The following is a 13,624-nucleotide window of genomic DNA, read 5'->3' as shown; positions in this document are numbered from 1 at the left end:
CCAAGCGCCCGCTCCTCCAGAGCGCCCTCCAGCGCCCGCTCCTCCAGAGATCCCCCAAGAACCCAATGTGGGCCCCAGAGGGGAACTTTCCCAAAGAAATTTTTGGGGGGGGCCATATAGCCGCAGTTTGTGTGGCCAGGCCAAAGGCCAAGGCCACAAAGGACCCAGATCCATCATGGCCTCCCGAGGACCCCGATCCGCCAAGGCCGCCCGAGGATCCAGATCCACCATGGTCGTCCAAGGACCCAGATCCGCCATGGTCTCCTGAATCTCCAGTCCTGCCATGGCCTCCTAAGGCTCCGGATCCACCATGGACTCCCGAGTCTCCAGATCCGCCATGGCCTCCCGAATCTCCAGTCCTGACATGGTCTCCCAAGGCTCCTGATCCGTCCTGGAGGCTTCCCTGTCCTATCCTGGTCCTGCTTCAGCCTCCAGGACGCCCGCCCCCCCCTCCCCGATGTTACTGTTACGGTGTGGGACGCACCTTCCGGGAGGGGGGCGATATCTGTAACAGAACTGTTTGTTTAGTTTCCTTTTTGTCCTTATTTGGTTCTTCCTGTTTTAGTTTCTGACCTAGTTCTGTTAATTAGTTATATGCATCACCTGTGTTTGATTCAATTATCTTGTTTTCTCGTTTGTTCCAGCCCCTTTATAAGTCCTCAGTTCTGCCTTTGTGTTTGTCTGATCTTGAGTTAACATATTGTTCTAAGTGTGTTGATGCTGATTATTAAAGATTAAGCTTTTGTTTTCACTTTTCGTCGTGCGCCTCTTATCTACAACCACGAACCGCTACAGTTCAAAAGTTGAATCTTAATACTGTGTGTTGTTTCCTGGATGATCCACGACTGTCTTTCTGTTTTGTGATAGTTGTTCATGAGTCCATTGTTGGTCCTGAGCAGTTCAGCCTGCTGTTCTTCAGAAAAATCCTTCAGCTCCAGCATCTTCTGCATATTTGAACCCTTTCCAACAGTGACTGTATGAATTTGAGATCCATCGCCTCACACTGAGGCGATACACATACACAGCTATTACAAAAGGTGGAAGCATTTGCTGATGCTCAAGAAGGCAACACAATGCATTAAGAGCCAGAGGGTGTAAAGCTTTGAACAGGATGATGTGTAAATCTTTTTTCTTTTGTTTAAAGAGTTTTGTTGTTGTACTGCACTACATAAATGCTACATAACCATGAAGCTATATAAATACTTGAATGTTTCCCAGAGAACAAAATAAGTACAATTTACCCTGATCATCCAATTCAAAAAGTTTACACCCCCCAGCTCTTAATGCATTGTGTTGCCTTCTTGAGCATCAGTACATGTTTTCACCTTATATAATAGTTATGTATGAGTCCCTCAATTGTCCTCAGTGTGAAAGGATGGATGTCAAAATCATACAGGCACTGTTGGAAAGGGTTCAAATATGCAGATGATGTTGGAAAACCAAAGAATGTGCTGGAGCTGGAGGATTTTTCTGAAGAACAGCAGGCAGTTGAAATGTTCAGGACCAACAAGGGACTCGTGAACAACTATCACAAAATATAAAAACAGTTGTGGATCATCCAGGAAACGACACATAGTATTACGATTCAAAGGTATTTGAAGGGGTCATTTTTATAAATTCAGTTATTATTTGGTCTTGTGGAGAATATATAAACATCTGTTATGTGAAATAGCTTATACAGTATTAAATTAAAAATAACATGCAATTTTCATGATCCCTCTTACTTTGTTAAAATGATTTACATTTTGCATATTCTGCAAGGGGCATGTAAATTTAGGTTTTGTATTATTTACTTCCCACTCTGTTATCTACATAATTATGGTTTAACTAATTGATAATTACAGACTAATAGTTTATTATACAACAATAATAACAGTAACAGAAGCCCTAATTATCTTCAATGAAGAGAAAAAAGAATGTTGAGCGCATTATATGTGCTGAATACTAGATCATAAGACAAAAGAGTGACAAAATAATCCTTGTATAAATTCATTATTTGAGTATATGATACATTTAGGCTCGCAGAAGAACCACCACCCAAATGGAGCTGCTGTATGCCAACACTGGTGACCCTGATGCCCCTCCAGAGGATTTCTCCGCCCCTCTGCTTCCTGTAGTGGAGAGTCCAGAAAGACATAAAGAACCGGCTTCCATTCCCTACTTAGGGGACAGAGACTCGGTGGCCTTCCCCTCTAGCTTAGCATCCAAGACAAATGCTGTGTAAGTGTTTGGTGAACAGAAAAAAAGCAAAATCCATGTATTATGAAAACATATATTTTCATAATAATTTTTGAAAAAGTCAGTAGGCATTCCTTTATTCTAAACTCTTCATAAACATGCTGACGCATCCTAATAAACATTACAGTCATGTCTGATGTGAGTTTTTTTAAGCCACACTGGCTTTTGTCTAATGCGTAGCTCCAGTGCCAGATCTCCCACGGCTACAGAAAGGAAGTCTCTGGACCGCTCGCCTCTCACCCGCAGAAGAGCACAGGACAGGAGCCAGAACCCTTCAGAAAGAACCAAAACCCTGGACAAACAGTAAGACATGGCTTGCTACTCATAAATGTCCTCCTCCTAAATTTGTTTGCAGATGTTCTAAATGCATTAATAAAGTGAACATCCATACTTTGATTCCCGTAACAAAATAACCACTTGAATCATTTCCAAGTTTTAGCCACAGTTTTTCCATTTTGATTTGTTCTGTTCAGGGACTGATGTTGGGTTAGAAACACAAAAATAGTGTCTATCTCTCCACTTCAAAACCTGATTTGCTTTGATCTTCCCATAATTCTTTGCTCTGTCTAATCCTGCATTAATGTAGGAGTGGCGGCTCTTGTTTTGAAACTGCATATTGTCTGTGGTATTCAGTTCATACACATATCTGCTAATATAACGGCCTTCACTCATTCAAAATGACATAATAATGAGGATGCTTTTGAGGATGTAATTTATTGTAATGAAATTATTTGCAATTTCTCCAATCAATTATTTTCCCTCCATATACGTCTTAAACGGTTAGTTCACACAAAAACGTCATCAATTCTGTCATCATTTACTCACCCAGTTTCTTTATTTCTGTTGAGCACAGAATAATAATTTAGAGTATTGATAGAATGTGGGTAACGGAAGCCATTGACTTCCATAATATATAAAAATAAATATTTTGGAAGTTCCATTGACTACTATCAACTGTTTGGTTACCCACATTCTTCAAAATATCTTTCCTTGTGTTCAGCAGAAGAAAGAAACTCATACAGGTTTGGAACAAAATGAGGGTGAGTAAACAATGACATAATTTTAATTTTTGGGTGAACCAACTTTTTAAGGTCTGGTCACATTAGCAAAATTTTGCCAAAATGTTTCCAAAAAAGGTCCATTGTCCATTAGCAACAATGTATGATCGTGTGAATACCTAATTGTAATGACTGGATTTTTTAATGACTTACTACAGTTTGAAATGGAGCCGGTGTATTTTATTAGTCTAATTTGATTGAGTGTTTAATGCATCAGTATCATGTGTTTTTGGTGCAGAGGTCCGGCAAGCCCAGCTCAGGTGGCCCGCTCCAGTCGAGCAGCCAGACTGCAGTGTGTGCATGTGGCTGAGGGTCATACGAAACCCCTGCTGTGTGTGGAATCAACTGATGATCTGCTCTTCACCGGCTCAAAGGGTCAGTGAACCTTTTGTTTTTCATGTAAAGAGTTACAGCCTTACAAACAGGTCTTTACTACAGTAAAATACAAAGGAGTATATCATTAACTTTGCTAAATGTCACCTCATGCACAGTCAGCTGGTTGTTTGTTTTGCAATTATGACAGTCTATATATTATCCTATATATTATACAGTTGATTAACAGATAAATTGGTGATTTGAGTTTATATTATTATTAGCAGACTAAAAAAAATTGGTAACCCATTCAACCATAGCTTCTAGCAGCAGTAAATAAGGGGCTTAGATCATTTTCACCCAAAAATCTAAATTCTGTCATTAATTACTCACCCTCATGTCATCCCAAACCCATAAGGCCTTCGTTCACCTTCAGAACACAAATTAAGGTATTTTGATGAAATCTGACAGCTTTCTGACGCTGCATAGACAGCAACACAACATTCAAGTGCCAGAAAAATAGTAAGGACATTGTTAAAATAGTCCATGTGACATATGTGGTTAAACCTTAAATTTATGAAGCTACAGGAATACTTTTTGTCCTCAAAGAAAACAAAAATAATGGCTTTATTCAACAATTTCTTCTGACATGGAAGAGAAGAATTGTTGGCATAATGAAAACTAGCCATGCGCTAGCAGCATTTATACTTATTCCATTTATATTTTTATGATTACTTATTAACCTTGCTTGCTACATTTGTTTTTATGTTCCGTAACACAATATAACCAATTATGAATGCATTATGATTTTTGCTTCTGAATTTCAGATTGTTACCCTTAATGCATTGCCAGTACAAGTACATTGTGTTTTATCCCCATCCATCCCTTTTTTTTTTTCTCAGATCGCACATGTAAGGTGTGGAACCTGGTAACGGGTCAGGAGATCATGTCTCTTGGAGATCATCCCAGCAGTGTAGTGTCAGTCCGATACTGTTCCAGCCTGGTCTTCACTGTCTCTACTGCTTATGTCAAAGTATGGGACATCCGTGACTCCGCCAAATGCATCCGCACCCTCACGTGAGTCATCCTGGTACTGTTTAATTTATTGAAAGCCAGTGTTCTCTAATGCTTCTTAATATTTTACCTATGGTTGCTGATTTTTAGCTCTCTGTCTTCTTCAGATCTTCTGGACAGGTGTCTCAAGGTGACACGTGTGGAAGCAGTTCTGTTGCCATTCCTCCAGGAGAAAATCAGATCAATCAGATCGTCCTCAATCCTTCCGGAACATTCCTTTATGCTGCATCAGGCAACACGGTCAGGATGTGGGACTTGAGAAGGTACTAAACGGACTTAACAGAGCATTTTATAGTTCTCATGGTGATAATGTTGCTTTTAAATATTCAAATTAAACTATATGTTGTTTTATTCATATACAGATATGGCCACTAAGAATGCACAATTTGTATAAATATATATATTTTTTTGTGGCAGCATGCAAATCATCACGCTAATTTGTACACTCAAGCTAGCTATATTTCCTTAAAACTCAACCATGACAAAAGTTGACCTAAAAGAGGAAATGTATCGTAGAAGACATGCTAATATACTCATTTAACTAACCTGGGGTGTGTTTCCCAAAAGCATTGTTAGCCAACTATGGTCACAAGTTCCGTTGTTACCAACATTCGTTCAGTGGTTCGCAGTTTGTGTGATACTACATCTCTCAACCTGTGGTCCCAAGCTTGTTAGTATGACATGCTAATTGACAATGCATGACTCACGCTAGCCTTTTGGGGCACACACTGGTTTGTTTGATGTCAGATTTTGGTTTGTATGGATGATTTGAATGCTGGTTTCCAAAGCTGTGTACACACCAGCAAAGTATAAAAGTAAAGCGAGCAATGGTATGCATTTTGCAATATTCTCCTGCATCATTGTTAACTAGCAAAATGGGGAAACTGTTGTCGTTTTAATGATGCAAATGCATGATGTGTTGTTCTGTAAAAAAAATAAAAAATGTAGTGCAAACAAAATATTCAGTAGTCAAAATCAGGTTTGGACCAAGCAATCAAACTCATCAAGCTCATCATGCTTTTGAAATAAGCAAGCTAACATGCAATATAATCTATATTTTTCATTTTGTAGTTGGCAAGTATAAGACGCCTTTTAAAAGTCATTGTGTATTCTAGCATTGCATCTCCATTTACACGTTATTTGTTTGTTGTCTACAGATTTGTATCTACTGGAAAACTGACGGGACATCTGGGGCCGGTAATGTGTCTTACGGTAGACCAGATGGGGAAGGGTCAAGATGTGGTTATAACAGGCTCAAAAGATCACACCGTGAAGGTATGTTAGGACATTCTAACATGCTCTCTGTGAACTAATGTAAGAGTCCATATGGGTGCACATCCTGATTTCCATATGATAATTTTCACCTTTTGATCATGGCTCATGCACAATTACACAAGCTGTTGCAGCTCATTTATGGATGCTTGAACACAAACAGCAGTTTGTCCTATTAATATGGCCTTAAGTGCAACAAGAAACAAAATGGCTATCCAGGAACATGCTTTCGGACTCTGAGTCTGATAGACTTGCTTTTGGGGACTTGTGATGCATCTCTAATGCTTTTATTTTCTTGTGTTGCAGATGTTTGATGTGGTGGAAGGCGCTCAGGGCAGCATCAGCGCCACACATAATTTCGACCCATCCCATCAGGATGGGCTGGAGGCTCTGGCCATTAACGGCGATTCACTTTTTACTGCTGCCAGAGACTCCTGCATTAATAAATGGGACTTAACCCGCAAACAGCTACAAGAGGTAAGTAATGTTGCAAGGAAAGACAGCTTTGCAGTAAACGCTATGGCTGTGTTCCAAATCCAAGTGAGCTGCCTACCTAAGCAGCATTTTCAGGCATCAATCCCAAAACTAAATCTGTTCCAAACAGCAAAACTGTGGTGCCTACTTTTAAGATCTCACTGTGACTCAAACGTGAGTCAACATTGCATGTATTATTTGAAGATCAGTCCTTGTACTTGTCATTTAAGATGATGGAATCAAGATAAAATATTATAAATATACCTACATTTATTTTAATACTGAGTAAGTACTCTTCATTTTTAATCTCATTAAAATGTGGCTATACCAATATTTAGCCTAGTCACATGCTAACATAAAACTGTTGCAATCAATTTAACTGAAATTGTGAAGATTACGATGCTAGACTAGCATAACAGGCTACATACTTTTAAAATCAATTGTTAGCAGTCTAGTCTCTTAGTGTTTCATTTATTAGGTCATTAGTTTAGGAATATGCTAATGCCGAAAGTCTTTAATACTTGGAGAAAGCTATTTGTTAGCATTTCCATTTATCTTCATAGCAGTTATTTGGACCAGAGGTTCCTTGGTTTCAGATATTTCTGTATTTTGACAGTAGACAGATCTCTAGAGTTTGGAACAGAGTTTATATCTTTTATATCTGAAATAACTTTTAACTATCACACATAAAGACTGAGTATGGTAAAACCCTCACACTTTCGGTTATCCTGCTGTAATTGATTTGATTGCATGTTTTCTTCATCTTGCAGCAGGTAGAACAGGCTCACTCTGATCTCCTGAGCTCTCTGGTGGTGGTTCCTGGCTCCAGCGCTGTTATGAGCGGCTGCAAGGGCGGACTGCTCAAATTCTGGCACACAGACACGCTTAGAGCTCTGGGAGAAATAAGGGGTCATGACAGCTCTGTCAATGACATCTGCACAAACAGCAGTCAGCTCTTTACCGCCTCAGAGTGAGTGACAGGCATTCAGATATCAACAAAGAACACCTTACACTTTTAGTTTGAGCTTACGCTAACAACCACTCAACTTACCTTGGTAACAACCTAACCCAAAACCCTAGCTAGCCAATGCATACCAAGATTCTGCCACGATGTAACTGTTTGCATTGCCATGCTGAAACTTTGAGGTTGTCAGTAAGTAATTGCAACATTGTGGCAACATCATGGATCAATAGTTGCTCATTGGTAATAGTTGTTCATTTTCACTTGTTGTTCTATGGATGGACATGCCCAAGTTAATAAGTCATGAAATTATAAAAGTATATTGAATATAGTAACTGAAATGTTCTTGGATATCTTATTAACTTACAAACTCATACCTGATGTTGTGTTGAGCTGGTAATTGGATGGTAATGTCGCTACAATGTCATGAAATTAGCAAGCTAATGTGCTAAAAATTATTAGAACACCCTACTAACTACATGCCAACCTTTTTACTAATGGATAGCAACAGAGCTGGGGAGTAACTGATTACATGTTATCTGGATTACGTAATCAGATTGAAAAAACAAGTACTCATAATTAGAGTATATTATGTAATATAATGCTCATAATCAGATTACAGTTACTTTTTATGGATTACATGATTACACATTATTCAGACAGTGTCAGTAAATCATACATCATACTGTAAGTCGTATTCCCCCTAATTCTTCTTTTTCTCTTGTAAATTTTCCTTTCAAAACATCTACTGTGTGTCATCCTATTTAGCTTTTACTATATTCACAATATGAATAGAATGTCCATGTAAATATCATGTAAATAATTTTACAATCCATGCTTCTGAATTTGGGGGGGAAAGTACTTTTCAAGCAGTTAGACCATGTATGAAACAACGGGATTCGCAAACGTTTTTGTCAGCCGAACCTCTTTGACCTTGAATATTTACTTGAAATATCTCTGAGGACATTAATATTTCAGTTTTTTAAAGACACATTTGCATGTTTACAGTTCAGTGTCGCTTATGGTCTCATTGACATGCAGCTAAACAAGTGGAATATTTCTATTTTTAGTGTTCAAGTGTTTCAATATTTTTTTTTATAACATTTTTATGATTAATTATTAGTTCACAAACCCACGACAGTTCTTACCTTAAGCCTAGTTTGGAAAACCCAGGTGTAATGTAATGTTTAATGCATCTTATAACGTTGATATAAAAAAATGGAATAGATTTTCTTTTTCTTTGCGTTTTATATCAATATGGTATGTTAAATGGTAAGTTTAAAACAAGTTAGATAAAAAAAAAAGTAGTCAGAATACATAAAATGAGTAACCTAGATTACGTTACTAACTACAGTTTTGATAATGAAATCTATAATCTGTAATAGACCACAATTTGTAAATAATCTACCCAGCTCTGGATAGCAACACCTTGGTAATGGCATAAATAACATACCTGAATAACATAACATATACACACCTTAGCAACCACTCAGGATTCACAACAGCCTAGCATTGTGGTAGCTTTTGGCCCATAAGCACTCACTTACTTTTCAGAAAATATAGAAAACTGTTGATAACACTGCTTTACAACAGTGCGCAGTAAAACTATAAATTGTTGATTTGAATTCTCTTGTTGCTTTTACACAGTGACCGGACAGTCAAGATCTGGCAAGTGAAAGGATCTTTAGAGGACGGCCTTCACTGTTGAGAACACAAGGTCACTGTGAAGAGTTGGCTTCCTACAAAAATTTCCTCTAGCAATGTGACGCTTCTTTCCTGAAACTCTGGCAGCGATTCAGAGGAGAACTTCCTGTTGTAACTGCTGTATATTTCCTCTTCAACAGTGTTGAAGTGCCCTGTATGCTGACCATAAAGGGGGGGTATTGTAGGTCAATAAGTGTTTTTTGATGTGGCACCATCCTAAAGCTGGGCTTTGGGCTTTTGGGCCGTATGGGCACGTGTTTGTGAACATTGTTGACTGGACTGAACCGATATGCTTTTAAATTATTTGTTAATATTGATGTCGGCTCTTTTCCAATGTTTGTTGACCAAAGTTAGACTCTCTTTGTGTGAATCTTTCCAATGCAACTACGACACGTCACAGATCTCAATGCACCCTTACTGTAGTCTGAACTGCACTGGAATAGTACAATTATATTTGCACAGGTGTCTTTTTCTACTTTGTGTTTTACCTTTTTATAAAGTCTGAACTGGTTCTTTTTCATTTTCTGTTTGAAACCTTTGAGTACGCTGTACAAAAATATTTCCTCTGATGTACTGTAGTTATTATCAATGTCAGATGGCGAATGAAATAAACTACATCTGTCAAAATCGTACAGGTGTTTCTGCAGTGTTTTAGTCTTAAATGAATGTACTGTACTTGATATAATGTTGAGTATTGAAACTGCATGGTCTGAATAATATCACTAGGGGGCAGTCCACACATAATGGACGGTGAACTGGCAAATATAGTTTACATTAAAGGGACATTGACATTTACAATTTTTTTTCAGGGATCAAAAAGTGCTTGGGAGTTTTGAGTTTTTCTGAATTAAAATCATGGCCTGGGCACAAACCCAAAATGCTGTAAATCTGGCAAAATTTATTATTTTTTTTAACCACTTTTACAAATTAGTAAAATGCAATTCAATGTAATATTAACCAAACCAAAAATGTATTTTAAAATGAATCAATAAAATAAAACGACAAAGATTGTTATGGATTTAAACCAATCTTAATGTACTTCAAAAATGACCTTTGACCCCAAGCATAACGAATTTGAATCCATGCACATTTTAATTTGATACTTATTACCCATTAATGTTAATATAAATCTGTGCATCTCTCCCTGACAGAAGAAAGTACAGATGACCAATTAGATGTTAGTGTGGCTCTAATTAAAAATATAAAACCACTGATTTGTCATTTTGAAATAATTATCCCTGCAAACATGTTCTCATTACTTTCATGATAACATATGAAATAGCTTGATATGAAGAAGCACTTAAGTTTATGAACTAATGAAATCTTATGTGAGAATCAGAGAACATGTGAGAATATATAAGTATATATACATATTAGTAGAACTAGTTACACTTCTGCAACACCTGTGGCCTCTTGCCCAAAACAAATTCTGAGTTTTAGAGTTGACAAAACCAAACAATTCCAATCCAGTTTGGATTGTGTTCAGCAGCAAACCCACTAACTTCGGGACAATGGGTCTGGAAGTGGAAAAATGTGAACTGATTTCCGGATTTTGTACTCATTTCTGCAGCACTCGATTAAGAAATAACTGTTGTATAACATCGTAGCTGATGGACATGGTCCGAGACCTTCTCTTACACACAGCACTTCAGCGCCCAGCAGCTGTCTCCATCTCACAAGGCACTCATCTAAATATAGAATAAGAGGGAATTCACTCAGCTGTAAGGAATCTCTCAGCTCAAGCACAAACACCCTCACGTCATCTATCCGTTCTCTGCTGTAATGTCAGTCATTCATCTGCCCTTACTGGAAGAATTATACAAGGATACTGTATTCAGTATGAACAACTGTAGACAGGTGCGAATGAAACAAAAAAATCAATTCTATGAATAAAATGCCATGATTTATCTCATGATGAGAGTATGTATAACAAATCAAAGGTCTTTGTTCTTCCTGGTGAGACATTCTGATTGATTTAAAGGCTATTTCTTATGAAGCAATCCACTCTCTGAGGTGTACGGATGAAGAGATGATGAAAATGACCTGCTGAGATGAGGAGGTCTAATTTTTCATCATAATTTTTTTGTAAGCAAGTGACATTGAGATAAAGAAAAAAAAAAAAAACATAAAATTACAGCCCTGGATGCTGATTGGCCATTTATCGTGGCAAAAATACACTGAATATGTCTGAAAGAACATGTGAATTTGAGGCTTTTTAGAATTTATTATTATTATTATTAAATGACTATATAGTAATTCCTATTATTTAATGTTTAAAAGTTTAAAATCTTAAAAAAAAAAAAATAAATCAAGTAATATATGCCAAGCAAGGTAACTTGTATATTTTATTAATTATTTTATACAAAGCCAAAGCATCAATGTTTGTGTGCCACCAAGCAACAGACAGAATGGAGCAGAGTATTTGAGTAAAGTGGGGACAGCAATTTCTTCACTTCAATGATCACTTAAGGTTTTCCAGCTCCACTCCGGGTTTCCCATTTTCTGTTCCCCACTTGTGTGACAAAACTCCACTCCAAAGGATCCTGAAGCAAAAAAAAAAAAAAATATATATATATATATATATATAAAATAAATAAATAAGTAAATCAATAAAATAATCAAATTAAATATATATTTTTTTATAATGCTGGATGGACAGTCAGAATCAGTGTTGTTATTTTTTAACTACAAATATTAAAAATTAAATTTCGTTAACTGAAATAAAAAATAAATATATAATAATAATGCATATAATTGCTTTGTTGTTATATAGTACAGTACATATAGAAGTAGCTCTTCAATAATTGTATAACCAGTCTACTACAATTTGGATTTTTCTATATAAACAATTGCGCATATGCATGCGATTCCTAAATGCTGGGTGGCAAACCGGTTTCCTAAAACAATTACAAGCGTGATACTACCACTAGTCACTTTTTATAACAAACAATGGCACATAAAACATCTGCTTTAGAGTATATGAGAGCATACAAAAGGTATTTGTTATTTCCATTTCCACTTGAATATTTAATGTCTCATTTGTATTTCAACAAAAAAGCTACTTATAAGCAATCCATTCAATTCTGCCATTCATATGAAGAGTCTAACAGCAGCTACAGTAACATTCACTGTTATTAAAATGAATCATTGGTAACCCTGCAGAAAATTTGATTCATTTCATACAGTATGTGTTCCTTAGACATTTGTGGATTGATCTAAAATGGTCTCTGCAGGAGTTTAATCGTTGTATTGATTTTCCCCCTAGTTGTTTGCCAATTAGTATAAATTGGTAATCAATAACTGAAGACATAAATCAATAGTCACAGTTGTTGATCCCTGACAATAGAGTTTTTCCACGAGTAACCTGACAGCATTTAGCATATCCACATAAATTCAACACGACACTCATCATGACTACCCATGTGTAATAACTGATTAAAGCAACTGAAAAGAGAGTCAATGCAACATGCCTCATTTGAGAACAATGCAACATAATGAACTCATCTCTGTTTGTGCACTGAATCGCAAGGATGCAAGCGGTCTTGGTTTAACATGGAAACATACATTCTGTGTTTTTTTTAATTTGATATATTTATTTTGAAGATATTAAATCAGTAGTTGTGCAACTACAGAATGTAGTTATATAGTAGGAATGGCTTATGCATTTTTGGTAACTCACTGCATCATTACAGTTTGTTTAGTCACATGACACACAATATCCAATGAGCTTTAATGCTATATGCAGGTGTATGCGACATTTAAAATGACGTCCTGAATGACCAATACCATGTTTATCACTTCAGTTTGTTAAAAAATGAAAGATCAACTGATCATAAAGTGGCCTTTAACAGTCATAATTATAATAATATACATAAACATGCATTGTTTTATAATTAATGTTACCCAGTCTACAACAAAACCATGCATGTGACATTAATTTAATCATTACCGACATAATCACAGACCAATCCGTAGTAATCTAAACTAAAATTCAAACAACACACTTCAAAAATGATAAATATTACTAATACAATTGTGGTTGTTGTTGCTTTTAATAGACTATTTACATTATATTAGACATAATATTATAATTATATAACAATTTATTTATTTTTATTAACTATAGCATGCTTCTGTTTCTGTTTATGTATTACATAATAATATTATTCTACTATTATATACATATATATGATATTACTATTACTTTAATAACATTTATACTATATGTCATATGTAATATAATTATACAACAATTTTATTAACTATTTAATAATTATTATATTATATATCAGTAGCTGTTACATAATAATAACAATACTAATAATGATAATAACAACAACGATAATAATAATAATTATTATTATGTATTATAAGAAGAAGCAGAATAACTTTAAGAACAATATGCTTTTGAACTGTTGCTGTTGTTGTATCTGTCATGGCATTGTCAGTGTTAAATCTGTTTTGAGTCTCAGATGAATTCCCAGCGAAGAATTCTCCAAGTGTGGCATCGTTCCTTCGCCCATGCAGCAGC

At 36.2% G+C, this 13,624-nt stretch overlaps 1 protein-coding gene across 2 annotated transcripts in view; it reads left to right on the top strand.

Annotated features, from left to right (window-relative positions):
• The window catches only part of LOC306861139 (kinesin-like protein KIF21A), a 54,925-nt gene extending 45,187 nt beyond the window's left edge, over positions 1-9,738 (top strand). For both annotated transcript variants that reach the window (XM_079403236.1, XM_079403235.1), the window contains exons 25-33: positions 2,018-2,220; positions 2,419-2,541; positions 3,535-3,671; positions 4,511-4,685; positions 4,790-4,945; positions 5,840-5,957; positions 6,261-6,431; positions 7,199-7,398; positions 9,037-9,738. In XM_079403236.1, the coding sequence (XP_079259362.1) occupies positions 2,018-2,220; positions 2,419-2,541; positions 3,535-3,671; positions 4,511-4,685; positions 4,790-4,945; positions 5,840-5,957; positions 6,261-6,431; positions 7,199-7,398; positions 9,037-9,097 (1,344 nt within the window). In that variant the 3' untranslated portion in view covers positions 9,098-9,738. The remainder of the gene's footprint in view (positions 1-2,017; positions 2,221-2,418; positions 2,542-3,534; positions 3,672-4,510; positions 4,686-4,789; positions 4,946-5,839; positions 5,958-6,260; positions 6,432-7,198; positions 7,399-9,036) is intronic.
• The last annotated feature ends 3,886 nt before the right edge of the window (positions 9,739-13,624 follow it).

This window comes from Barbus barbus, assembly GCF_936440315.1.
Source record: "Barbus barbus genome assembly, chromosome: 42".
Classification (NCBI taxonomy): domain Eukaryota; kingdom Metazoa; phylum Chordata; class Actinopteri; order Cypriniformes; family Cyprinidae; genus Barbus; species Barbus barbus.
This window is presented reverse-complemented; position numbering and strand designations above follow the sequence as displayed.